The following is a 26,235-nucleotide window of genomic DNA, read 5'->3' as shown; positions in this document are numbered from 1 at the left end:
TTCATCCAATATTTCAGGATTATCAAACATGGCTTGATCTACGAGAGCTGGAAAATAATTTTGGTCGTCGTTACCTCACACACGAGAGTGATGATGAGCGATGGGAAATGTACAGACGTGAACAAACAGAAGGAACGTCGTTATGAAATTCACTATTAAGAAGCTAATGACTGATGAAATGTAGACATCCTTTCATTTTTAAATCAATAACTTGAAACGTTTTTTGTTGTTGTTGTTTTTTACCTGGTTTTACCATACGTTTTATTGTCAGTCGCTTGATATTTTTTAATCTTGCACAATCTCGCTAAATTTCTGTATCCCATGCAAGATATCAGGAGTCTTCAGATACTGGTTGAAAAAAGTGAATCTTTAAGCTTGGGATCAGCTCATAATCGACATGTGTCTTATCAGGTTTTTCTATTTTATTACATTTTTATTTTAGTGAAATAATATAGAATTGGTACAGAATAATGAGGAGTGCCAAGGGAATTTATATTGCAAATATGATGTCTTGCCTATTGTATTAATTATCAAGTAAAATAAGGCATTCGTCTGTAAAAACTTGTAACAGTATGTCAATCAATAATAGGAATAAATAAATTTTCTAGCATATATAAAAATAGTGGAAGAAATAATGTCATTTTCTCGATCTATGGGTGGTGATTGAGAATAGGTTGATGAGTCTTTGGCAGCGTTATGAAGCATAGTAGCGTGCTTACATGATTACAGTATGAATTAAGTTATGCTGATTTTTAAAGAAGTCCCATTTATGCTATTATAATTACAAGGGTTGAATTCCTATATGCACCATTCATTACGAAACACACCAATGTACTGTCAAGGCTTATAAATGAATAAAAAAACATTCCTTGATTTAAGTGTCGAGTTGTTTATTGTGATGGTTCATGTTTGCATATTTCCACACAGAAATTATTTTCAATTGTTTTTTTTATTAACTGTTGATTTACTTTGATATGAAGCTTATGACCTTGAATTTTATTCCTGAAATACAGCGTCGTAAATTTCTGTTTGAATCTGAAAAGAGCTTTTTATAAACTATGTTTAAGCTGCTTACAGTCAAAATAATGTTTTTAAATGGGTAACTGATTTTTATAAAATTTATTTTACTCGCTTTTATTGGTGTTACTATTACTGCTATATATTTTATTGTCTATACGTGCAGTAAGAACATCGTAATCATAAAATTTTATCTGCTTTTTGATATAGCTGTCTATAGGGAATAAATACCTTAAATCTTGCTTTTTCTAATACGATATTGAGTTGAAATGGATATGATAGAATTTTAATGAAGAATAATATTTTAAGGGTCTTAATTAATGACACGATTTGATAAACGGTCATATTTTAAAAATTCAGATGGTTATGTTTCGTACACTGGCACTCTGTAACCAGAACTTCATGTAAATATGCTGTAAATTACGATATTTAAAAAATAAATGCTCTTTAACCTCAAGCTAAGTGCATCTTCTATTTGCCATAAAATACAAATTTTGAAGAAAAATTTTAAGCTAATTCAATAGATTTTATAATGCGTGTCGAAGTGACCAGATGACTCAAAAATATAAAATTACTTAAGAAATCACAAAAAAAACTGTACAATATTTATGTATATCATCTTTTAGTTATTAGTTAATTTTCTATATCTAAATACTAACTATATTGGTAGTACTCTATCTATTTTATCCTTTGCTACCTTGTGCCTTATTTTTACGAATATATCATGATGTTATATTTTTCTCATTGTGATTGACATGTTTTTGATCATTGTTTTGTTGAAATCGTTGTAAATTTGTGCAAATTATGGTTGAAATAATTTATCAAGCATGATGGTATCATAATATTGTTAAAATATGATTGATCGGGATTAGCCCACACAAAGATTTTGTGGGGATACCGCCAATGTATGTGCTGCTTTTTTAATTTTCCTTTTACTTATTTGTAGATAGCTGATAATTGAGCCTTGTGGGTTGTAATTTTACTATTTTAATTTGTTATATTGTAAATAAAGCATTACTTTCCCAAAATCACTTTCGTTCGAATTTCAATATTTGCTCAAAATCCAATAATGCACTTTTTTATTTGATATTCACATTCTAAAAGTTTTCTTTGGCAAAGGTGGACTCATTTTACTAATAATAACGACATCTTTCATGAATGTCCAAGTACAGTAGTTGAAATTTAGTTATAGTTCTTAACAGCATTGTCATAGGGCCACTGCCAAGTACATTCCTTCGCTACTACAGTTTATATTGTTGGATGTGATGATTAGTCTCCAGTTTGTATCCTAAAATTATAAATTTCCTTTTTTGAGTAATGGAGAATATTTTGGGACTAGATTCCAAATTGCCGATCAGAGCTGCAGCATATAATCGGACATTTAAACCATTTCTGTATGATGTTGTATACTTATACCTCCTGTTTGAAGATGAGTCAATATGTTATGAAACTCACAAAAAGGTATATTCAATCAGCATTCAACCTTTTTCATATTTTGCAACTTCTTGCATGTGAAGATGTTTGTCACAAAGAGATAGTTAAATGAAAATTCCTCATTGAAAATATCAATCAATTCGGGCTAATGATTCCGCATTCATAATTTGTCAAGTGCAACCAGAGACTACTCAAAACCAGTAATATGTGTTTTGTTCTGTCAGTGAATTTTTGTATCTGTCACCGCCTACTTTGATGCCATGGTAGTTAGTTATTAATATTGCTATGTAACTTATACCTTTATGTAAAGATTAAAATATGACCTTGGGTGAAATCTGTCTACTTGTTGTATTCATTTGTGTGGGTTAGTTAACTTCTACAGATGACATGGGAAAACTATGCGGGCCAAATCAGACTTGTTGGTTGACATGGGAAAACTATGCGGGCCAAATCAGACTTGTTGGTTGATTCAATCTGGCTGGCCTGATGCTGCCACAACCAAAGCTGAAACTAGATTTTGATGTTTTAGCTAAAAAATAGCTCAATGAATTTGTTGAGATTTCGATTAAATTTAGTTTTGGAACAAGGCTTATTGTTTTCTATGTTTGCTTTTGTTGCTCTGTAAATATTGTTCATAAAATGTAATTTTTTACGCCACAGTTACATGGCCTGCCAGTCTAGGTGGGCAAAATTGTTGGCCCATAGTCCAAAAAACCTTGCCCACTCTTGTTTTAGAGGGTAGTAGAAGAGAGAAGCAGTATTTTATTCATTACCATGTGTAAATGATACACTAATAAAGAGAAACAAAACAATATTATTAGACACAGGTAAAGGGCTCGCAGAGAACTGCAGTGGTTATTTAGTTCTAACAGCCTATGATGCATTGCTGTTTACAATGGTTTCATGTACATAAGTCAAAAGATATGGATTGCGGGGCAAAAAATATGTAGTATTTTTATTACCTTTTAAATAACTGAGCATTGAGGGACTACACGATTTGAATATGCCAGGCAGGTTGTCATGTTTTAAAAATATTTCCAGTCATTGAAAGCTTCTACATTATAGTTTTGGTTTAGTTTCCATAAAACTGCCAGAAGGGAGATGCGCTCTCTAGTTGAACACTAGGTAATCATAGGTGCGGTGGCGAGAGCATTTCCAACTCTAAGCATGATGTGTCACACTGCCAAGCCTACAATAAATGCAATCTGGACTCAAGTCAGACAGATATATATTGTTCTCATGAAGTACAAAATTTCATCCTAAAGCTCTAACAAAGTATTATTTGGCCATCGGTACAGTAGAAAATATCACATGCTGCAGCGTCGTCTAGGCTGCATATTCATCCACCAACTTCACTGGCATGGTAACCAAAACCCCTATTCAAATCAATAAGGCATTAGCTCAACCATTCATGTGACATGAGTTAGAATCCCCTGCCTAATCAAATGTTCACATTGTGATCGAGGTAGAAAATGTTGGCTGTTTTTTCTTAGCAAAACCACAGTTCCATCATCCATTTCAAATTGTCCATGATCCTCCACACACCTAACTTCAATGTATAATGACTTGGGTGGCGTCATGTCCTGAATATAAATGAAATTGAATCAGAAAAATGCAAGAAAATAATAATATAATATACAGGAATGGCCAAAACCCAATATTTTACTATTTCGAATACAATTTGAAAAAATATACACACAGCTTTATTATGGAAAGAATTCTTTACTTTTATTTAGAAATATTCAGATAGAAAGCATTCAAATTAGTATTCAATATATATAATTTAAAGCGGTAAATTAAATTATTCCTGTTTGGAAATTTATCGCTCATTATAAGCATTTGACATGAACTAATTCAACTTCTGCCGCAATAAAATCGAATTCAATCATATCTCAAATATTTTGCATAAAAAATCCAATTCACAATAATTTCTGAAAATTACTCCACCAATCCAGTACATATTCGATATTCCATAATCTAAAATTAGAAGAGTAAATGATTTGGTTTTGCTATCCATCTTTGATACCAACCTGTGTTAGATCAAGACCACCCATTCCACCGATGGATCGCATGTAGTTGGCAAGAGATCTGTTGTATCTCGTAAACCATTGAATCTGATTTGATAGAAAAACACAACTTTTATTGCCAACTGGAGTTAGACTCATTGACATACTTACAATGGCATTTCGTACAAAGTTTTGATGGTGATTGTAATCAACGAATCTGTGAATGACTATAATATTTAATTATGACAAAAGCATTATATTGAAATAAACCTGGTAAGAAATATTTTATCATAGGTCACAAAACCATTTTGTTATAAATTAGTTACTCCAATTACAAAATACTATTTCAGTACTTCATAGCTGTTTCGGAGTATTTACAAATATAGCTTATTACTATGCTATATGATTGATAAACTAGTAAATATACTTGAAAATTATTTAGATAAAAATTATTTTGAAATTGATACAAACATGAAAAAGCACAATTAAGTAGCCTACATGTATAGATTATACTCACTTCTTTCTCCGATAAATTACTCTTGATTTCTGGAGGTAAAACACTACCAAATTCCCACCTCATATCTCTGATTTTATGAAGTCTATTATACCTGAAAAATGATTTTTGCATCTGCATTCATCTGTTGCAATCTGACAAAATAGCTTGTTGGTAACTTAAGAGAATGTAAGGGGCTTATTTATCACCCTAAAGTCATGTCAGGTACTAGTTATCAAGCCCGGTCAATGTTTTGAAATCTTCAATTTTAATATTAAAAGGACTTCAACAGATTGTTATACACAGATATTTTAAGCAAAATAATACATACAAATAGGCCAGCAGGCAACGCTTGTTTCGTTCCAATCCACTGTGTCGTATTTTAACTGCTGCCATTTTACTTCGATCTGAATCTGGATTCACTAACTCAGCACTGGCATTAAAAAACATTGTTCAAATCAAATAGGTTATTGTACGACACATAAGTATATTCAGGAGATCATATCTTATTAATTAATCTTTTAATTCGAATAAGAAAATTTGTTTTAAGAGTAGACCATGCTTATGATACTTGTGAACTAACCCACAGCAGACTGATTTGAATTTCTTTATTAACCTCGTTGACAAATGAGAATGCCATATGCTATACTGTTTTCACTTCCAATGGGCATATCTTTTATAATCTCTGATACTATGGACACCTTTTTACCATAACATTATTTTTTATTTGCTTTATATGTGTGATGTTGCTAAGGCAACTCTCATATATGAATATTGATTGGTAGAATAGGTTCCATTCATTGTCCAACTTACACATCTTTTTGATTAGAGTCGTAAAGAACTTGCATTTCTTCTAGTACTTGTCTAACTCCATCTTCCTGCAAAATAACAATAAGCAAAACATTAGAAGAGACTTTTCAACTCTCACAGCTAGGGTTCAAATCCAATGCCAATCCTTTCACCAAGTGTACAATGAAATTTATAAGGTTCACTTGAACCTGAAACATAGCAACTGCCTGTAATGAGTCTTGTTCGGAGCCAAGATATGTAAACACCCGATGAAAATACCACAGCCTTGTTACCAAAGAAACTTTTTATATATAAATATATTGAATTTAAAAGTTAGCAGGCTGCTGCTCATATTAGGCCTTAAAGGTGTGAGTGAAATTTAAAAAAACTCACATTGTAAGGCGTTATCGGTCCATCTTTATTCCTGTACAAGTCTCTAATGAGTTCTAAGCCTTTCTCACCAAACATTATAGAAGGCTTTCAAGACCATTCGAATCTAGAACAGCTACTTTTCAATTTATATTGCAGACTGAAGGTGTGCTTAGCTCAAAAGTTTTCATTAAAATGAAACAGATTTATTTTATTCTGCAGTGGAAAAAATATTTTATATACATACCTGTGGGACATTTTGGTCAGCCAATCTAATATTTGTTATTACTGTGTAAACCAAAGATTTAAATCTTAATAGGCCATATATGTATGTTCATAAGCCTCAAAAAATGTGAAAGTATCCACATAATAATTAAACAGTATAACAGAGAGGGGATACATGTTCAATGCCTTACTGGCCAAGACACAGTTGAACAACCTAATGTACCCATAAAAAGCATTTACCGGCAGTTCAGAAATTGACAGTAAGTTGGGACCAGAACTGGTCATTATGAGACTGCGATTTAAAACAAGTTAAAAATAAAAAAACAATGGATAATTTAAAGAAATTAAACAAATTAGGGATTTGTAGAAATCTTTATATATGATTTGGAAAAAATCTATATAGGGAAAGAAACAATTGAGACACAATAGATTGGAGCAAAAATGTGGTTTTCCTTCTGGCGCAGCAGCCCTGAAATGACCAAGATTCACCATGTCCTGATGACATTCAGCTGTACTCCTGTACGATATTTATTGCTGTATTGTCACATGCAAAATCAAACCAAGCAATCATTTTTATTTGAAGGAAAAAAATTAGGAGATTCTCAATAAAAGGATTGTACGAACGCCAAAACTCCATGTGCAACAGGCCATATGAATTTTCGAAGGTGATGAAAAAGAGAAAACTTTGACAAATAAGGGAAAAACTTTGGCCCACGGTCGCATTTTCGCGCAGATGTCGAAATAACTGTCCTGCAGTCGATTCCTGCCACTTGACTTTTTCTAAACCTAACACAAAATGCATGCTTAACTTACATAAAGTTCATTAATAAATGTAAATTTCATAAATACTTTCCCTTGATAGACAACTCATCCTGTCATTCCAACCTGTCACTTAATTCATAAATTCACATCCAACCAACACGACCGACAGAAGAAAACAGCAACAAGACGTCGAAAAAATCGCGCGACTTGTTGTTGGACATTCTTAGTGACCCGTGAAGAAAACGTAAAGCAAGCGGTCGTCTCTCGTCGTCGATTAGGAGACATAACGTGCCCGTATTATTTTCAGAAATATCCAACATTTCGATTGGAAAGTAACGACTCTACGAACTTTTTCGTGTTCGCAATGTGTTCGAAACTTTTACACCCTGTCATTTTACAAAAAAATACGGGCGTGAATTGTATCACTCTCATACAGATTGTTTCATTTTGGTTGAAATTGTCCAATAATTACACTATTTTCACCAACTACTCGTAATACCCTGGCAAAAAACACTGACACTTAATCTATTTGTTTTTATAAGTTATTCAAAAAACAAATGAATGAATACTGGTATACAGTAACAATCGATTTTCCCAAATCTTTCTGGACTTTATTTTACCATGGCCGACTGTCATGCGTCGACCAAATGTTTTGCTCTTACTAAATGCGTGTACTTGACAGGTAATTCATCTTATTCATGTGCAAGTTTATTCTACTCTCAGACTCTATAAACCTTAAATTGATCTGTCTGTTGGTCAGTCTGAAACTAGTCTCCATTTAATCTTAGTAAGTTTCACTAATACCAAAGATGAATTTTAAGCGCAAAATCCCGAAGATGCGACAAAATTTTCTTCATTTCCAAATGAATGTTGGCTGCAACCTCCAGGATAGCTTGTCTCTGATTAAAAGACCAAGAAATCGTCAGAGCAAGGTAAAGTTGATCACATGTGGTTACACCATTAAAATAACTTTACCACCACTTGCTTACTTCTGCACCAATATTTATGTATCAATTTTATGAATTTATTGAACTGTTACAGACTATAATCTGTATTATTGACCAACCACTGTTTCAAGTGTTGATACTGAAAATGTTATTTAAAAGTCTTGAAATCCAATATTTTTACAACAATTACTGCTTAAAATATGGTTGGCTACAGATATTAAAATTTTTTTTTTTAGATAGTTTAATAACGCATTCTGCAGAATTATGACATGAGTCATAAAATAATGAACTTCTTTATCTCATGGCAGACCTGGTGCAACTGCTCTTATATGTCTGATTGAGGTCCCCCGCAAATGGAAAGCAGCTTCGATTTTAAGTGCCCATGATTATGTATTGCTTCTTGCAGCGTTTGAATAATCAACAGTTGCAGACAAGCCTCATCTATACAAATCCTTTCAAATCTCACATTTTCTCTGATAACGTACCACACATGGTGTTGAACTGTCAAAAACTTTTATACCCCTTTTGTACCCCTATTATAGCCTATTGTTTGTCTTTTAAAATTCCCATTCCTAATAAACAAACCATTCACACTTGAAGGTTCACGAAGTCCCTTCAACCCTACTAATGCTCTTTTATTTCACTCAAATTTCAAGCGTCCAAGGCACTCAGGTTCAAATGATTGAGACCATGCTTTCAAAAAACGAACATTTTCAATAGTTACTGTCAAGAATAGCCCTCAGGATTCAGGTTTTCATAAAATGGTATTTCGAACATTGTGATTAAAATTCTTTTTATATCCATTCTTATTCCCAAATCGTTCCTGGGACCATTTGAATATGAACCAAAATACAATACTCAACAATAATAACTATGCAATGGTTTCATGCAATTTCTCAATGATTTCAGAAGACCAAAACTGGAGTGAATCAACCAATTGCTAATTCTTCTTTGAGTTCCACACAAGAAACACAAAGTGGAATGTCAACATTATGTATGATAGAGGATGTTGGTCTTGATGCTGGTTTTAGTACTGATTCAGGTATTTTACTGAAAATTTATCAACCTTGCATTTGGGTGTTTATCAGAGCAAAAATGCACATTCCACCATATTGATCATGATTATTTTGTATCCGGGGATATTGCATTGATCTGAACAAAGTTAAAAGAAACACTGGTTTCTCCATGCTTCCGAATATTTCAACCTTTTTTGATTTTATGCAACTCATTTCTTTAAATGTGTCTGATAGGCTATTGTTATTTGTGTTATTGTGTAACTCTAAGCAAGCATGACGGTATATTATTTGTAAAATGGGAATGAAATATCTTAACCATAAACATCACAAACACTAAGTGATAATAAATTAATGTCATCTATTATTCCATTGAGCATGTTTAATCTTCACCCTAATTTGATTGTTTGAAAATTATTTACTTTCGATTTATCAAATATCGGTACTTAACTGAGTTCATTCTGTACATCACTGTATTAAGCATCCCGTGGTGCAGTAGATTAGCGCAGTCTATATAATTGTCATATATTGCTAAATGTAATATAATCGAGAGAACTAGGTGAAGACCACAAAATCTGCAATGACTGCCAGATCATTATGTTTTTAGAGGTTATCAGATTATTTTATTTTATTTATTGGGTCACAGGTTGCAAAACATTATTGTGTGATACCATGTCAGCCATTTCCAACTAAAAACCTTCTCGGGCTGCATATTACATTTCAGTTTTGTCACAGGCGCACATTAAATAATATGTCATGAATTACAGGTTAATTTTGTAGTTTACTTGAACAAAAAGAGATATGATTCTTCCCAACTTTTTTGTAACTGTCGGATTTTATTCACAAGCGTCCTCTCTTGTCGTTCCAGACATAACCTTGTTTCTGTAGCATCAAGCCTATAATATGCTGCATGATTTCGGTCGAATATTGCATCACAATACACTTGGGTGAATTCTACCTACGGTAAATTCTGTTGTAAATGCCTGAGTGAGGTTTAGTGTCGAATTATTCAATGATTGAGGTTCAGTGTCGAATGAATTTGTCTGCGGGCTGCGGGTCGGACACTGTTATACTTTGTGATTAATCCTACTTGAGCAAATTCGAAAAATGATTATGTGTTGGCTGCCTAGTTATCTGATAATGTCTCAATTCAAGCTTGTTTATCAATACATGGAGAGAGGTAAACATTGAACAACTTTGTGCATTTATTTGTGCACTGAAAATGTGTTTTTGATTTTAAACTTCATATCTGGTTTTTCATACAGATTCATCTATTGAAGAAACGCGGGATGCCTGTTCTGTTATGCCGACTGGTAATTTATTTTGCCAAGTTAAATATATACACTTTTTTTGACATGAGCTGTTGAGATTTTATTGTATTCTCATACATATGCAATAGTATTGTTGCAAAATTTACCAACATAAATTGTCTTTAATTAAGGCATGGTTTATGAACTTGCCATAATTAGCATTGCTAATCTTCATTCATCTTCAGCCAAACTTCATGCTTTTGTCATAATTTCAAGGATTGCTTGTAAATTGTAATGTAATCAAGTTCCTGCTCGTACCTAGATACATTGCCCCCAATAATCCCACACAATTCCAATTACACATGAAAATTCAGCTCAGCCTTCTAAATAATAGTTTTGGGCATTGTCCGCTGTTGTGCATGTTGCACCAGTATGTGCTTAGGTTGGCGCCACATGCTTGAGCGAACGTCTCATTATCTCTAACATTATAACGAACTTTAGATTTTTAGTTTTTTTTCCAATCAATCAAATATTTCTATAACTTTACTTTCTTCCAGAAAATGTTATACTACCAGACATCATCATCAATAAACCAGACTCTAGTCCAGCGCAAAATAATCTAGAAGATACCCTTCATTTTAACATAAAGAATTCAACAATGAATCAAAGTGCTACAGAAGCTGGTATAGAAGATATTGAAATGCAGGATTTGTCTCCTATAAAATCTAGTAGGTTTGATATATTATGTAGTATGGTAAGTTGCTTGTGTTCATAGTTTTTTTTCATAACCGAACCTATTTTTTTATTTTCAGAAGATAACAAAAAAAATAAAAGAATTAAATTACTTGACGTTGGTGACCAACTTTTATCACGTGCTTCCGTAAGTTTTTTTTATAATTCTAGTTATATTCGTAATTCTATTTACTAACTTTTTACTAAATCATATAAATTTGGCAAGTTTTTGATAACCTCTGAATAGTATCAACCAGTATCAGAGAGGAAATAATATCTAGAAGTGATTTCATTGGTATATAGTTCATGTGTGTATTCATGGATGTTACAGAAGCTTGACATCGAAGTTAGGAATAGCAGTATAAAGCCCCAATTGACATATGAATGACCTCCCCAGTGAAGGGCTATTGAACTTCCATAAAGGAACCTAGGGTTTGATTTGTAGGTTATTCATACAAGGCTTACTGCTAGTCAAGTGTAATTTTTTATGCAGAAAATTATATTTAAAGGGCTCTAGTCAAGATGAAATGCAATACAATCATCTATTAAAAACATGTCTGTGCCAATCTTGAAATGCTAAGCAATATATTTATTAGCCACAAAAATGATAATTATGGGGAATCATATATATAAGGAGGTGCTAGATAACTCATTTTGTGCTGGACGTAATTTTGAACAATTCTTTTTTCTTTTTTAGCTTCTATGTGAGAAATCATCTGTTTCAGAATCACATTCAACTGGTAACACACCCAGGCATATCAAAAAGGTGATGAATAAATTGAGAGCCATTGGGAAAAAGAAAAGTTTTGGTTAGTTGAGCTTTTTTTTGCTTGAAAAATAAAAGGAAAGCTGTGGATGAAAATAATTTACTGGAGCTAATAATACATGTGCGTTGACTTGAGTTGAACAAAGCTTTTTTTTAGTCTAGGGGTCCTTTATTCCAGGGTTTCCAAACTTTTTAATATTGTTTCCCCTAAATCGAATTACCAAGATCTTAATTACCCCTTCCATAAAATACACTAGTCATATCGATATCACTTTTTATTTGATCGAAGATGGCGATAATACTAACACCTATTACATCTTCGGATTCGACTTGCGCTAGCTCAGCATTTCAGCCTACGATGAAGTATTGTTATTATGTTCCTATGAACGACTAGATGACTAGGCTCATTGACCAGTTGCGATCATTAAATGTCCATCCTTCCCGCAAACTAGTCAAAATTATGGGGATTACAAAGAAATTATAAAGACAGTGAACGTCTGGATTACCCCCTAATAATTGCCAAATTACCCCAAATTTCAAAATCACTGTTTTATCCACTTGAGAGTATTATGCAATATGTTCATTATGCGACAGGATGTTACAATCCTTATTAACTTTGTGAAAACTTCTGTAAAAACTTACTTATACATACAATAAAATAATAATAATTCAAACGTCATCATGGTGTTTTAGAACCAATTTGACAGTGGTTAGGAGAACTCATTTTAATTTATTTACTTTACAGATGTTTCAACTGTTGCTATTGAAAATACCGATATTAATCAGAATTCAATTGAAACGTCAAAACTAAATGAAAGTAAGAAAATTCTTAATTTTTTGAGGGACTAACTAATTCAATCAATTACTTACATGAGTGTATTGGTTGTGTTAAGGATTTATTTCACGATGAGTCTCTGCTTGTTTGCTCTTAAAAACTCTGCAATATTTGAAATAAGATGATTTGGCTGTGTAGTCTCGTAATTCGCACATACTTTTGACAGTAATTAATATGGATGGCTAATGAATTTCATCCAACAACATCAAATGAATATGCATATCATAATTTTCGGGAAGCTGTACTGAAAGTTTCGAATTTACAAGATTGCTCACCACACGTAGTACAGTTGAAAGTTTGTCACATAAATTCCATTAAATTTTCAACTAAATAATTCAAAATAGCAGAGGTGGTATTGGTCTATTTTGAGAAGAGTGACCAAGCAGACAAACTAAGCTATTTCGTTCGATGGACACTTATGAGCTTCCAGGATGCAAGTTAATCCAAAAAAACTTTAGAACAATTTTTGTTTGAATTATTTTGAGATAATTATTTTATTAGATTCACTTGAAGAAAATGACGAAGACCCAGACGAATGGTCTCCTACTAAGATGCCCAGAAAACCCTTTGGAACAAGAAATTGGCTGAGAGACGATAAATCACCATCGAAGTATCTAAGCCATGATATTATTCCTGCATGGAAAAAGGTACACAAAAATGATAAAGGTATGCAATATATTTATCCTGAAATGTATTATTGTTTATTGGTTTCAGGCGATATCAAAACCCCAACATGTGCCTGTCCATACGTCATTTCGGACAAGTAGTCCATCTCCTTACAATGTGGCATCCAGTAATCCCTCAAGAGAGAATAAAGCTATGTTTCAGGTAATAGAATTTTTTCTTAATGAAGAAAGCATTTGTTTACATGAGTGTTGGCATTTCTCCTGTTTTTTCTTCAAATGGTTTCTAAAGCAAAAAATGATAGAATCAGGGTATCATTAATAATGGCCACACTTGTGCACAATACAATCTCACGTAGACCATGGTCATCCCACCATGCTGTCATTGTGAAACTGCCTCGGCACAGCTATCTCCATGGTTACCTAGATGTGGTGTTTGGAGTCGATTTTTTTGTTGAAATGCGACTGCCAAAGATACCTCGACATATTTAGTGATCAACTTTTAATTTTTTTTTAATCATTTTCTTTTAATGTATTGGTTTCCCGCATCTCCTTTCACACTAAAATGTGATTTTTATATAATTTATTGCAATTTGTATTTCTTATGCCTATTTTCAGTGTGTTGGAAAAATAAACTACTGATTGTTGATTACTTGTACGACCTGTTACAATTAAATGATTCTTATCTGTATGCTTACTCTAACCCTTTGCTCAAAATATTAAACCTGGAAACATAGCATCAATACTTTTTCTCATTCTTACTTTAACCGTTTGCCTCGCCCTCAGGTTTATATCTATCTTAACATAGAAAAGTGTAGTATAAGTGGTACATAAGATTTTTGAGACACCAACCAATATATTCACATGTTAATCTTACTGATTAAGTTAACTTGCATTGATCCAATATGTTTACCAGATATCTTCAATTCGAGAATGTGATTCTGATGTTAGTATTCACCTCAACTTTGAATCGTTACCAAAACATACAATCAACAGTGATGAAATCGCTCCCTTTTCATCATTGAATTTGTCAGGTAAATAGGCTTTTTCATAGGATAACCTCAAAGTATGTAACAAACTATTTTTCAACTGATGAAAGTGTTGGTTAGGTTAGTTTTGGATTATGAATTTTATTTTTATTCTCTCCTGAAAAATATCTGTACTGTACCTAAGGTACTATCCTATCCTCAAGGCTCAAACGTGACTTTCATTTTAACTAGCGGAACATTTTGTGGAAAAAAGCATTATTCAGAATGATGACATACCTGAACTGAAGGAACCTCCGACCATTGAATTATCTAAGCAGGTACAAGTCAATAGTGCTTGACAAAAGTAGCATAAATAAAAAATAAAAAGTTTTTCTTGTGTGATTTTTAACAAGATGATATGGTTAACTTTTATCCACCACCTCATTTTTTGAGATATCCATTTTTATTGTATACCGCCTTTTACTCCAAACAAGGGAGCTCCAGAAGTATGTGCAACAGGTTGTGCGCCATCTTAGTGCACATACTTAGGGAGCGCCCAAACAAGTACAGAACCAGCAAACATTCGTATCTAACAATATGTAAGTAGATACTATTTTTTGGAAGGACCGGATTCTTTCTGGTTTGCGATTGAATACCCTATTTTTCATACGACGACGCGAGGTCGACATGGAATTCAAACCAGAGATGTGTAGCCTGCGATGCCTAGTCAAGTCTAACATTATATATCCAGTAGTACATCACATGCTATCGGATCTGACTTTAAGATTTCAAATTTGCACCAGCTCAGCATTTCAGCCTACAATCTGTATGACAAAGTATGGTTATTATGTCCCTACGAACCACGTGACTAGATGCGAGCATTGCATGTCCAGCCACAAGTATAAATGTTCTCTTTTACTAATCGTTATCTGCTAGTTTTGTTACAAAATTACCTTGTATAGTTTTACAATGATCAGAATGATGTTGAATATCTTCACGAAAATGCAAATGCTTCCAACACAAAGCAAGCCAATGAAGAAGAAATAGATGAAGATACACCAGTGCAATCGCCAGCACCATGTTTATCTAAGACCCCAGATTACCAGGAAAAGAATAAAACACCTTCACAGAATAATCTAGCTCAAGCTTGTAAGATTCCATTGGATATTATTTCTCAATTGCCTTCACCAGAATTCATATTCAAACGTACTAATAGAAAGGCACCAAGCTGCAGTAACATTCCATTTGATGAAATGGGTTATCTCTAATTTCGAGGAACATTTCATAAGTTTCATTTTGAGCATATCAAATGTATTAAAAAGTTGTTGATACATGTTTTCAAGATTGGTGTACAAATGTGTGCCATAAAATGCCACGAAATGTCAAAATTGAATGGCCATGAAAATAACCTCAATTATTTGTCACCCTGTTCTACAAAACAAAATTTGTTTTATTCGGTTGAAATTCCAGATTGACTCAAAACAAAAATATAGATTGCTTAGCGTGTCTATCGCTATTAGTAGTATTTCTAATACAGTATGTATATTTCCATTTATTTTTTCTACTTACGTCCATATTGTATTGCATATTTAACACTGTGTATGAAAGTTTCAATGAAACTTGTAGAATCTGTCATCATAGATCCGGAAGATTTATATTGCTAATATGACTATTGTTTGAAAAAAATGAAAGATAAACACAGCTAATAACATCCATTTTTTGTCATCTTCATTCTGTTTTGTTGATGAATATCGAAATTTATAAGTTCTATATTTTTTTTTAAATTCAAAATACACCCCAATTTATTCAAATGCTAAAAGTAACAAATAAGTGCACAAACAGCGCATTCTGAATACTTCGCTGTTTATCTGTGAAAGAACAATCAAAACTAGTAGTTATCAATCGATTCAAATCAAATATTTGTACCAGAATTACTTTTTTAAATAAGAACAGAGAATAGTACGCAAGCACATACTTTTTTTTCTATTTTTCATGAATGGCTACCGTTGGAAACAAAGACTGAGGTATTTTCAGTTGAAATAGAAATCAATCGATTTCAACTAAATAATTATGATGGTAATACCGTGTTTCCCCGAAAATAAGACCTGGCCTGACTGTTACAAATGATTTTAATATGAGCCCTCTCAAAATTTTTGACGGAGTCGATAGCAAGAATTCTCTCCTACACATTTTAAATGATTGATAATTAATCTATGTTTTGCAGTTATTTTGAATAAAGACGTGGTATTTATAAGGAAATGAATATCGGTTGCATATTTTGTGTATTTGAAAATCTCGTAATTCTCTTATTTGTAATTTTGTTTTTGATAAATGAAAATATAAGACATCCCTCGAAAATAAGCCCTAGTGTTATTTTTCGGAAGAAAATTGAAATAAGACACAGTCTTATTTTTGGGGAAACACGGTATATGAAAGAACAGGAAATACACATCTGCCAAAATTGTCTGATTGATTCTATGTTAAACTTTATTCTTTTGGAGCAAATATAAGTCTTTGTTCCGCACCCAACGCTCGTGGAGTAGTTTAATTTTTTTTTTTTAATTTTCAACTTTGAATGTGCAAAAAAGAGTGATTTGACACATCAATTTCTATTATTGCGATTTCTACTTGATGCAATGTAACAATTTTCAGGGATATAATCAAATAATCATATTTTTGTCGTTGCAATAGTGAAGCGTGAGGCGTCCAACTTTGACTTGTGTGCTTATCCTGTAACACACGTCATTTTACGCTTCATTATTTCGGAGCTCCGGTAGTATGTGCACCAAGATGGCGCACAACCTAAACATAGTATGTGTACCAGGTTAGGTTCAGGTTGTGCGCCATCTTGGTGCACATACTACCGGAGCGCAATTTTTTCTGCCAAGTAAATATTGTTTCACGTAATAGCATAAATTTAATGTTTGTTTACTGTTGTTGTTTTTTCGAATAATTTGCTACCCATCTACAATATGAAATATTTATTGTTCAGTTAAATGCATTTCCATCGTATTTAGTTTATTTTTCAAGATTGTTGTTCATTAGACAGACGTTAAACCAGTTTTGGTCCACCATCCACTCAACCACCGTATTTATTATTAAAATATAATCATATATGATTTATTACACACTGTCGTCATATTTTATGGCGAGTACAATAATTAGACGGAGCTCGTCGACGCATACTGTATACTATATATATGATATGTACGCTGTTTGTTATTTGAATAAAAAAAAGTTCGCTGTGAAAATTTTTTTGAGTTGAAATCCATTTATGGCGAAAGGCGATGTTTTTGCTTTCTGTTGCTCTCTCAAACACTTTAATTGTTCCAAACTTGGAATATTTCTCGGAAGAAGCTTCCACTGCAGCTGTTCAGGACGAAGAAGAATTATCCGGAAATTGACGAACAGTTCACGTGACAGGAGAAGGGGCGAATTGGCCCTATCTTATCTGTGTGTCCAAACTCTCGTGTTATTAGGTTGAACACACGTTAACGAAGCAAAACCGCAATATGCACTTCCTCGTAGGTCAATAAGCATACAATGTATTGAATTCCAAATGTTTGTTAGAGGCCTAATACAGTAACACGGTCGTAATTCAAAGCATTGATCCACACAAAACATGAAAAACACTAAATTTCAAATAACATTAAAATCCATAGGTACAATCCACATTCGCTACAAAAGCATATACGTCTGCGCATTTTTTCAATGAGAAATTAGTGGAAGCGCATATTAAGATTACCTAATTATAAGGCGATTTTCACGAACACATGCTATTCTACGGTATTTCCGTAGTCTGGTGTAAAGATAGTCGGAGTCTGTCTTGTCTCCATTAATATTGGCATCGGATCCGGATTCGCCATTTAATGGCATCAAATAACAGCAGACTGTTAAAGAAAAACGTGCGCACGCAAAGGTATCAAAATATTTTTTCGTAGCTGGGGACAGAGTCGCAATTTTTCCTCACCTTGAAGCCGGAATTTTTGTCAGTTCGGACCAGGGTTCGTTTTAAATGGCTCGCAGTTGATGGTATATTTCCCCGACTTCCCGTTGTATAAAAAATCGATACTTTTTGAGTTTTTATTTCCCAACGTGGCGGTACGGTATCACCCCAAACCATCAAATGATGTCGAAACCGCGCTCCGGCGGTGGTCCACTACCGACTGAATAATAAATACTAATATATTCTCGTTGGGAAACGCATCACGTCTATTCTGTTGGCAAATTTCCACCCGGCCATTAGCTGTTCCCGTTGGTGAGTCAATATTTAATGACCTGGTTTTAATTGCTGAATTAAACGAATTTTATGCTCTATGCTTATGTTATTACTGAACTAAAATCGATCCAAATTTTTAAAATTTTCACCCTGTGGCTATTCTCAAGGGTGCAAATTTTAACAAATCTCTTCCGAACTATAATTTTGAACAGAGCATGACATTCGCATGTAAAACATAACAGTTTAATTGTGTTGAATAAAGTATTATCAAATCGCATGTGTCTGTGTGAAAATCAGTATTAGTATCATCTTTTACGAGTTTTCATTCATAGCCAATGAAATGATGAAAGGCTTCTGGTAAGGAAGGACACCACCACGGTCATATCAAACAGGACTTACAAAATGACTGTGTTGGAAACAAAATTAGATTGCACCGAAATGCTCGTCATTCGAAACAAGTTGACAAAAAAAGCTGCCTTGATAATTTACACGAGTTCGGATGACTATGGACCAGTTATCGAAAATATAGCAGACACCAGACATGGCACATGCTCGCCAAAGACTAATTGGGAGGCATCGTTCTATGTAGCAATGCATACGATGGAATAATCGATACTTGATGATGTAGGACATTTTTGCTTGTTTTTGTGAACTTAGTTTTTTTTTACCGATGAATAATGATTTATATTTTCGTTCATATAAACCTTTTCCTACGAGAGTTCGTCCCTTGTCACGGAGTCGCAGGAGTGTCAAATGCAAGTGACCGTTATGGTAAGCTCCGTGAATGTCATTACCGTCATAGTATGATCGAATTTTGATCGACGGAGACGAAGGAAATGCGTCACTTATTTGCAGGTCTTTATAATGTTAAAGTTGTTCGATATTCAACAAGTCTTTGTTAGGTAGGTATAAGTATAAATGCTCGAACTGGAGTCACAGATAGGCTGCGCTTTTAGCTAAGATTTGCGGAAAAAAATCGAGGAAAAAATTAGTCTTCTTTTACTTTTGAACTATAGATTCTACTATAAAACGTTGTTCATTATTAATTTATTGGACTAATATCATATATATAACAAATCACGTCCCCTAGACTAGAGGGACAAATAGCTGGACAAATGTACTATAATTGCTTAACCACACATTAATCTGAGCAGTGTTCGCAGTTCCAAATCATCTAGGGGCTATTATGTGGTCGAGGATCAATGAATCCCGCTCCGTTTAAATAATGGTTTAGGTAAAGTTATGGGCAGTTACAGCTTTAGACACGTACTCGTAGCATTCAACTGCTTAGTTTTTATCCTAGTCCGCTAACTGGACAAGATCTTCCCATATGATTTATCTACCTTGTTTGAGAATCAGTTTTCTCCAAAATAGAAACGGGAATCGCCCCCTCGATGCAAAAATGAAATATTCCAGAACTCTAGATACCGTCCGCATTTCGCCAAGCTGGATGTATTAAGGTAAAAAGATTGTATTCTACCGGTTTGCGAAGTCTCTCCTTGCTATTGATATAAGCAGCACATGATAACACGTCGCCTTGAACTTATCCACGTCAGCATATCTACGAATCCCAAAATCCAAGATATGACAAAGCTAGCACACGTGTTTGCGGAGGCAATGTTTGATCAGAACAATTATAATTTAAGGTAAACGCTTCTAGACTTGCGTGAAATATATATACGGTTGACAAACACTTCTCGTCATTTAACCTTTCCATGGCAAACTTTGGTCACCTATATTATTGGATTAGTGGGTCTGCAGGAAAGTGCAAACGGAAGATCTGCCAGTTGACTTTTAGTGAAGACCAAACAATCCGTTGTATTGGTGAGAAAACAAATTTTGGCGTAGCTATACACCAGTCTGGTGTTTGTGTTCTGCGTTCTCTGGATATTTTTAGATATTACGCATTATCGACGTTGTTAAACATGAAAACTAACCTTTTCTGTTGGTTGTTGTCGTACACGCAAGGTAACTATTTGTACAAGAATCAATGCATATGAGCATTATATAGTTATTTATAGATGAATTAGTTGTAATCAATCTCTTGGCTTGTGTCTAGAATCTAGGTGTATCAATAACAGTTGTTTTGGACGAGTATTTTGTTTCAGATATGTTGGCAAAAGCTGGTTATTCGTCCAAGGCATCACTCCCAATTAAACTAATAATTTTGGTATGAACAGAGGCCAGCATTTCTCTAACAGGCGACTGCAAAAAATTGTTTTTTTTTAAATATGAATTAAAAGCGTTATTCATATTTTGTATATAAATCACATAATAATATTTATAGTAACGGTGTGTGTAAAAATAATAAGGTTTTGAATATTACATGATTTGCGAAAATTTATTAAAAATTAATGATATTCGTCTTCGATGTCTATAAATTTGATACGGATTAAACATCGTTGTGAGGTTGAATTAAGAATGAAAGAATCAGATTTCCTTTTCTAGCGGTCAGGTGAATACAACCCTTGGCCAATGAACAACTGTAATCTGGCAACGGATATTATGAACTCGCTCCAAAATTTGGATTTTGCGGAGTGCGTTGTTCTACCATCAGTGGCTCACGTATATAGTAACCTTGTGTGTTCTATCCGTTGTACTTATGTACAGCTTCACAAGTGATTGGCATTTAAAGTTTTTTCAAATGATAACATATTATTTAATCTATGCTAATCTTGTAAAGATGAACTAGGCGAGTTTAACGCAGTAGAAAGTTGATAGCTGCAATCTAACATCACAACGCTACGCCTGATAAATTATCACATGGAAATAGTTCCTCGGGTACATTATTTTATTCCAATTACATTGCCTGAAAGCTACGAAAGGAGGTGTGACTGCGATACCGTGTAAATAAATGTTCGCATATGTGGCTGGATTATGAATAGGATCTTTCAGTAGTAGTGACTCCTGTGATGACTAGTTGTATTCAGATAAAGATATTTGTTTATTGAAACAGAATTCGATTTAGAGTAGTCATATATCAACTCAAGGTAGTTTAGTTTAGGATATTTTTGAATTCTCATTTCCAGATTTCTCCATGGGACCATTGTTCAGTTTGCTGGGAGCACCAGCAATGCCCTCGCTAGGTAGCAATTGCTTATTCATCAATATTCATTTCTCGACTTTTTATTATTAAACATAGTGGTTATACACAAAACTGTTTTTATGGAAGAGAAAGGGACACGAAATGCTCTAACCACTAAGCAAATGTGGCCTCTATAACAATTTTTATCGTAATTTTTTTTTAAATCAGAGAAATGGGCCCGGTTGGGTTTGTACCATGATGCACCAGATTTTGTGGATTAGTTATAGTTTACCAAAACGCAAAAGTGCGTCGTTTATATTAATTTTGAACAGATTCTTGAAGTATCTGTTATTTTTCACAGATATAGTTTCCATTTTATAGAGATTATATAAATATTTAATGTATCACTGATAAAAACTCCGAGTTCTGACTATTTCATTATCCAAAAAAACCCATCAATATGAGAAATGTAATTTCTTTTTTCGACACTCACTCAGCTAGGTATTCACAAATTACCGAACTAATTAATGATATTTTTTTGCCGTGAAATTTAATTTATTAGAATATGTAAGCCTACCTAAAATATAGGGAATACGAAAAAGTGCTAACAATTTCAATTCAAATAAATATTTTATGCCTGTTTCTGGCCAGTTGGCTTTTTAACCAATATCAGTAATTAAATCGAAGTTGTATGCACATAATTTAGATATGTCGTATCTTCAAAGCATGTTGATGTGTAGATACATTTTAATACATAGTCACAGAATATGTATAGATGAATTTCGCAGTTCGGTCGTATACGACACATAAATAATTAATCATATTTTCTGGAGGTTGGTTTAATTTATTCCACAACTTATATCTGTATGTTTGTGAAGTGACTTTAAATGTGAGAGCAAAGTTATGGCTCCACCCAACTTTTTATTAGAATCAATGTTTTTTTACAATGTTCCCAAGAACTCCACAAACATCTCGTTTCCACATTGCTAAATCATGTTATATTTTATTTACTGCTTTATACACTAAACGTGGCAGGAAACAGGTGTTGCAATAATTTCATAATAATATTAAATAAAATTGACAATTATTAAATATTACTAGCTATAAAAATCGTGATTGTTAAAAACAGGTTTTAATATGAAATATAGAGAGTCTAATCCTAAAATCCCGGCTTCAAATAGGGCACATAAATTCAATAAACCAAAACACTACACGGGATTTAGTTTGAAACTGTAAAAACATTATGGTATTTACGACATCATCATACGTCATGTTTTCTCCAAAGCGTATAGCAAAAATAGAATCGTTTTATACCGCATTCCAAGCATTGTTAAGGAATATACAAAATTTTAGGCCTTTCATATTAAATGTGAAAAAACGGCAAAATCACAATATACATATGAAATGATTCATACACGGTTTGGCTACATCGTCTACTGGTATTCTAAACAGAATGTGTTTCTGTGCTTCTGCTTCATATAGTGAACTTTTCGTTAGTAAACAGCTATACATCTTCACTTTCGGTAGGCTATATTTGCTTGGGCGTTGCCTTGTACAAAATAACAAAGACCTTATAACGTTTACAAGCAATAACTTCGCTGTTACGCCCCCTATACAGTTGATAGGATTCCACCGTTTTTAGTGCCAACGTATGTATTTGTTTGAACGTTTATATTGCTTTACTGATTCCAAGTGATTTTATCGTAATTTTAACTTTTGTAACTGTATTTGATTTCATCTCGAACCCAGATAAGATTATCAGTTTTATGGCAAATCACAATGTCTGATACATGGATACTGAATTGCACGACATCGACACCACACATGTAGATGAATCAATTTACTTCAAATATTTGACTATCGTTCGTTTGGGCGTTTCTAAATAGCTTCGGAATTTAGACAAAGTGTTTGTCCACTTAAGCTGTATAGTACATCACCAAGCAAATGGGGATTTTAACCCGTACAGGTAAACATTACCACCGCGATCAGCCACAACGGTGTTTGAATTATGAATTTGTACCGGCATCAAACATGACCGTTGATGGATGCAGAACCTTGCGTAGGGTTATTTTGAAAGTACATAATTTTATTTACAGTAAAATAACAGTTAAGTTACTGCAATGTTCATTTTTATGCATGGTTAAATAGGAAAAGTGGTTGAACACCTGTGTAACAATGTAGTAGTAGTAGTAGAGTTCAAATATTTATCAACGACCACAAGATGGCATCACCTTAATGGTTTGAGCGGTCAATACCTCATTAATCCAGATAATCTGGATATTCTTGATTAAATATTAATGCTTTAAATGCTTGCCTCGATGAAAGTTGAAAACATGAGAGGAATCTGAGATATTTAACTATTTACAATGATGTGGTTAGTAAACGCCCGATTCACTGTGTCATCGCTGTACTGTGCAAATGTTTGTATCAATTAGTCACATAAATTATTTCGCCACGATTTTAAATTTCTGTGACTGCTCTCATCATTTGTTTGCTTCACTTAATTCCCCCACAACGATTCAAATTATTTCTCAATATCAATCGATACAAAATTTTTAACGATATTTTTCCTACGTAGCACCCAGTTCATTACAGTCATACGTTGGTATTGCGTAGCAATATTATGAGCTTCTTATAATTGTTCAGTGAATGATGTGGACATGCGATGTAACTGTACTAACGCCAATTTCAGTTTGCCCTACCAAATATGACAGTGTGTTACTAATATTCTCCAAAATTCAACGAATATAACGATTTTTTTAAACTGTATTTCATATTTGCTAACAGCGTTTTGCGGACGCCTCCAATATCCCGAATTAGGCAATAAATCGATCGTGTTTTTGCAATATTGGGTGGCGAAACGAAAGCAATTATATTAATGCCCATTAAAATGAATTCTAATCATTAGGGTCTAATCCTAAGCGTTTGATTTGTATATTTTTAATTTTAAGTGCACGTGGACAAGCGTTTTTCCCTTCTTCGCAAACAAAGACCGATCGTTAGTCAATCTTGTCTTATTTGTTCAGAATAGATATAGACATGTACAGTAAGTTGTGTAAATTTATAAGTGTTGATAGGGAAACGAAATTTCAGATTTGTAGAAATAAAAGTAGAATTAGTTAAAAAAAATTGGTGTATGAAAAACCGAAGCAAAGTTAAAAATGCGAGTAACTTTATAAATTCGATTATTTTTGCTGATTTTCATATTTATTTAATACGAAACTTATTTCAGCTTCAGATATCAACTTTGGAGAAAATTATTACCAGTACTTCAAATACCGTTTCAATAAAACAAAAACTTCAAACTAATTCGATGCGGTTTTAGTATTTTAGCCACATTCAGTTCAATTGTTGAACACAAAAATATTAAGTTATCAAATTTTAATTCGTTGACAACAGTTACAGATGTTTGCTCAGAGATAGATTGTGTCTCAACTGAAGTAGATAGAAACTACAAGCTGGATAAATAGATTCAATTGTTTAGTTTTTCTTAATTGAGGTTGTAGTTCATTCATCAAGTTGTAGAATTCAATTTTGTTGGTGTATAATGAAATGGTTTTATATCTCAACGGCTAAACCTTCGTTATTTTTCTGAAGTATATGCAAAAAAAATCAACTGCATAAAATTTAACCTGAGTAAATAACAAAATGAATATATATATATATACTGTATTTTAAATTGTATCATCTATTCTGGAATATCAATCAATTAAAGTTGTTAATTGCAGAAAGCGTACGCCCATAATGTTTTCGAACAAGTGTATTCATCGATTCTGAATTTTGTTGTTTAATACCATTTAGTCAGAGGAAAGCGGATAAGCATACGACGTACCACGGCCTCTCGTCCAGTTATCATTTCATGTCGAGTATGAAATTAGTTAGCCAGTTAGCTCGTTAAGGGCAGGCCTTTATTTCAAAATAAAAGCACGGTGTTTCATTCTTTTAGCGTTTACAGTTTGTCATATCTGAAATCTCCTTACGCATATTTTCTTACGTATAACTTTATTTCCAAAGGTAAACATAGATTAAAAAGAGAGTCGGAACTTGTTATTTGCACAAAGGGTTTTAATGTCACAAACGCAAATAACAGCAGCGCCGTAATACCTTTTCAAGAACTTAAGGTGTATTACATAGAAGTCTATTCTTAGCGTTAAACTCAGGTACTTGTAATACTGTATTTGTATATTGAGATCTTTCATATACCGGACGTTTGTAAGGTAAATCTTACAGATTGAAGGTGAGGTTGAAACTATAATGCGATGGAACGTATGGTACGAACACTTTAAAACGAAAGCAGCATTGTAGATTATGTATGTGAATTAGGAGACGCAGTTTTCCCTAATGATGCATGCTGAAACTCGCAACTTGTTACGCTTGATGAGATTTAGTACTAGAATTAACAAAATTGGCCGTTGGCCGGTTAAGGACGCACCACACAGACTATTCATTCCTATTCAAATTATACTTTTTATGCACGAATTGTATCTATATTTCATTTTTTAACAGTAAATTACTATTATGGGGTTTATTACTCTTTCAAATTCCCATTACACAAAAATAGTTGAAGTCAATATAATGCTGTTACTCCCTATTTCAAATTATTCTATGAGACACGCGTTTATATCTTGAATTTTGTAGTTTTTTTGTAATTCACGGCACACTTCCATACAACATTGGGTACAATGCTTTTGACATGTTGCTAACATTTCGTCTGTCTTCTTAGTCATTTGGCCTGCATGTCCAAAGGTTCGCATTGATAATA

At 33.4% G+C, this 26,235-nt stretch overlaps 3 protein-coding genes across 5 annotated transcripts in view; 2 read left to right on the top strand and 1 right to left on the bottom strand.

The window, feature by feature from the left end:
* The window catches only part of LOC120327114 (serine/threonine-protein kinase D1-like), a 28,958-nt gene extending 26,173 nt beyond the window's left edge, over positions 1–2,785 (top strand). Inside the window, exon 22 of the mRNA XM_039393512.2 lies at positions 18–2,785. Coding sequence (XP_039249446.1) covers positions 18–146 — 129 coding nt within the window. The 3' untranslated portion in view covers positions 147–2,785. The remainder of the gene's footprint in view (positions 1–17) is intronic.
* An 879-nt stretch (positions 2,786–3,664) lies between these two features.
* On the bottom strand, positions 3,665–6,866 carry LOC120326423 (DNA replication complex GINS protein PSF1-like). The gene is made up of 6 exons (XM_039392714.2): positions 6,133–6,866; positions 5,764–5,828; positions 5,282–5,383; positions 4,975–5,065; positions 4,482–4,565; positions 3,665–4,034 (listed from the first exon to the last, which is right to left on the bottom strand). The coding sequence occupies exons 1-6, from the start codon at positions 6,205–6,207 to the stop codon at positions 3,861–3,863; spliced, it is 591 nt and encodes a 196-aa protein (XP_039248648.1). The 5' UTR covers positions 6,208–6,866; the 3' UTR covers positions 3,665–3,860.
* A 522-nt stretch (positions 6,867–7,388) lies between these two features.
* Positions 7,389–17,480, top strand: LOC120326422 (uncharacterized). Of its 3 annotated transcripts, none has more exons than XM_039392712.2 (12): positions 7,389–8,027; positions 8,955–9,084; positions 10,321–10,368; positions 10,863–11,033; positions 11,118–11,185; positions 11,735–11,846; positions 12,549–12,620; positions 13,140–13,285; positions 13,353–13,466; positions 14,178–14,295; positions 14,482–14,567; positions 15,192–17,480. In XM_039392712.2, exons 1-12 carry the CDS (start codon positions 7,905–7,907, stop codon positions 15,495–15,497), a joined length of 1,494 nt encoding a protein of 497 aa, XP_039248646.1. In that variant the 5' UTR covers positions 7,389–7,904; the 3' UTR covers positions 15,498–17,480. The 3 variants fall into 3 exon arrangements, with proteins under 3 accessions (XP_039248646.1, XP_039248647.1, XP_039248645.1); XM_039392713.2 differs by having other exon boundaries at positions 8,952–9,084; positions 15,207–17,480; XM_039392711.2 differs by having other exon boundaries at positions 8,952–9,084.
* Positions 17,481–26,235: the final 8,755 nt, after the last annotated feature.

Source organism: Styela clava, chromosome 4, assembly GCF_964204865.1.
Source record: "Styela clava chromosome 4, kaStyClav1.hap1.2, whole genome shotgun sequence".
Classification (NCBI taxonomy): Eukaryota; Metazoa; Chordata; class Ascidiacea; order Stolidobranchia; family Styelidae; genus Styela; species Styela clava.
This window is presented reverse-complemented; position numbering and strand designations above follow the sequence as displayed.

Excerpts from the sequence above, each read along its gene's own strand:
- LOC120326423 (XM_039392714.2), bottom strand. The coding sequence starts at position 6,207 with ATGTTTGGTGAGAAAGGCTTAGAACTCATTAGAGACTTGTACAGGAAT. Across the intron at positions 5,066-5,281 it reads CGTTGCCTGCTGGCCTATTT|GTATAATAGACTTCATAAAA; the intron begins GTATGTATTATT and ends ATCATTTTTCAG. Across the intron at positions 4,035-4,481 it reads GTGGTCTTGATCTAACACAG|GACATGACGCCACCCAAGTC; the intron begins GTTGGTATCAAA and ends ATTTATATTCAG.
- LOC120326422 (XM_039392711.2), top strand. The coding sequence starts at position 7,905 with ATGAATTTTAAGCGCAAAATCCCGAAGATGCGACAAAATTTTCTTCAT. Across the intron at positions 11,847-12,548 it reads TGGGAAAAAGAAAAGTTTTG|ATGTTTCAACTGTTGCTATT; the intron begins GTTAGTTGAGCT and ends TTTACTTTACAG. Across the intron at positions 13,286-13,352 it reads TTATTCCTGCATGGAAAAAG|GCGATATCAAAACCCCAACA; the intron begins GTACACAAAAAT and ends TATTGGTTTCAG.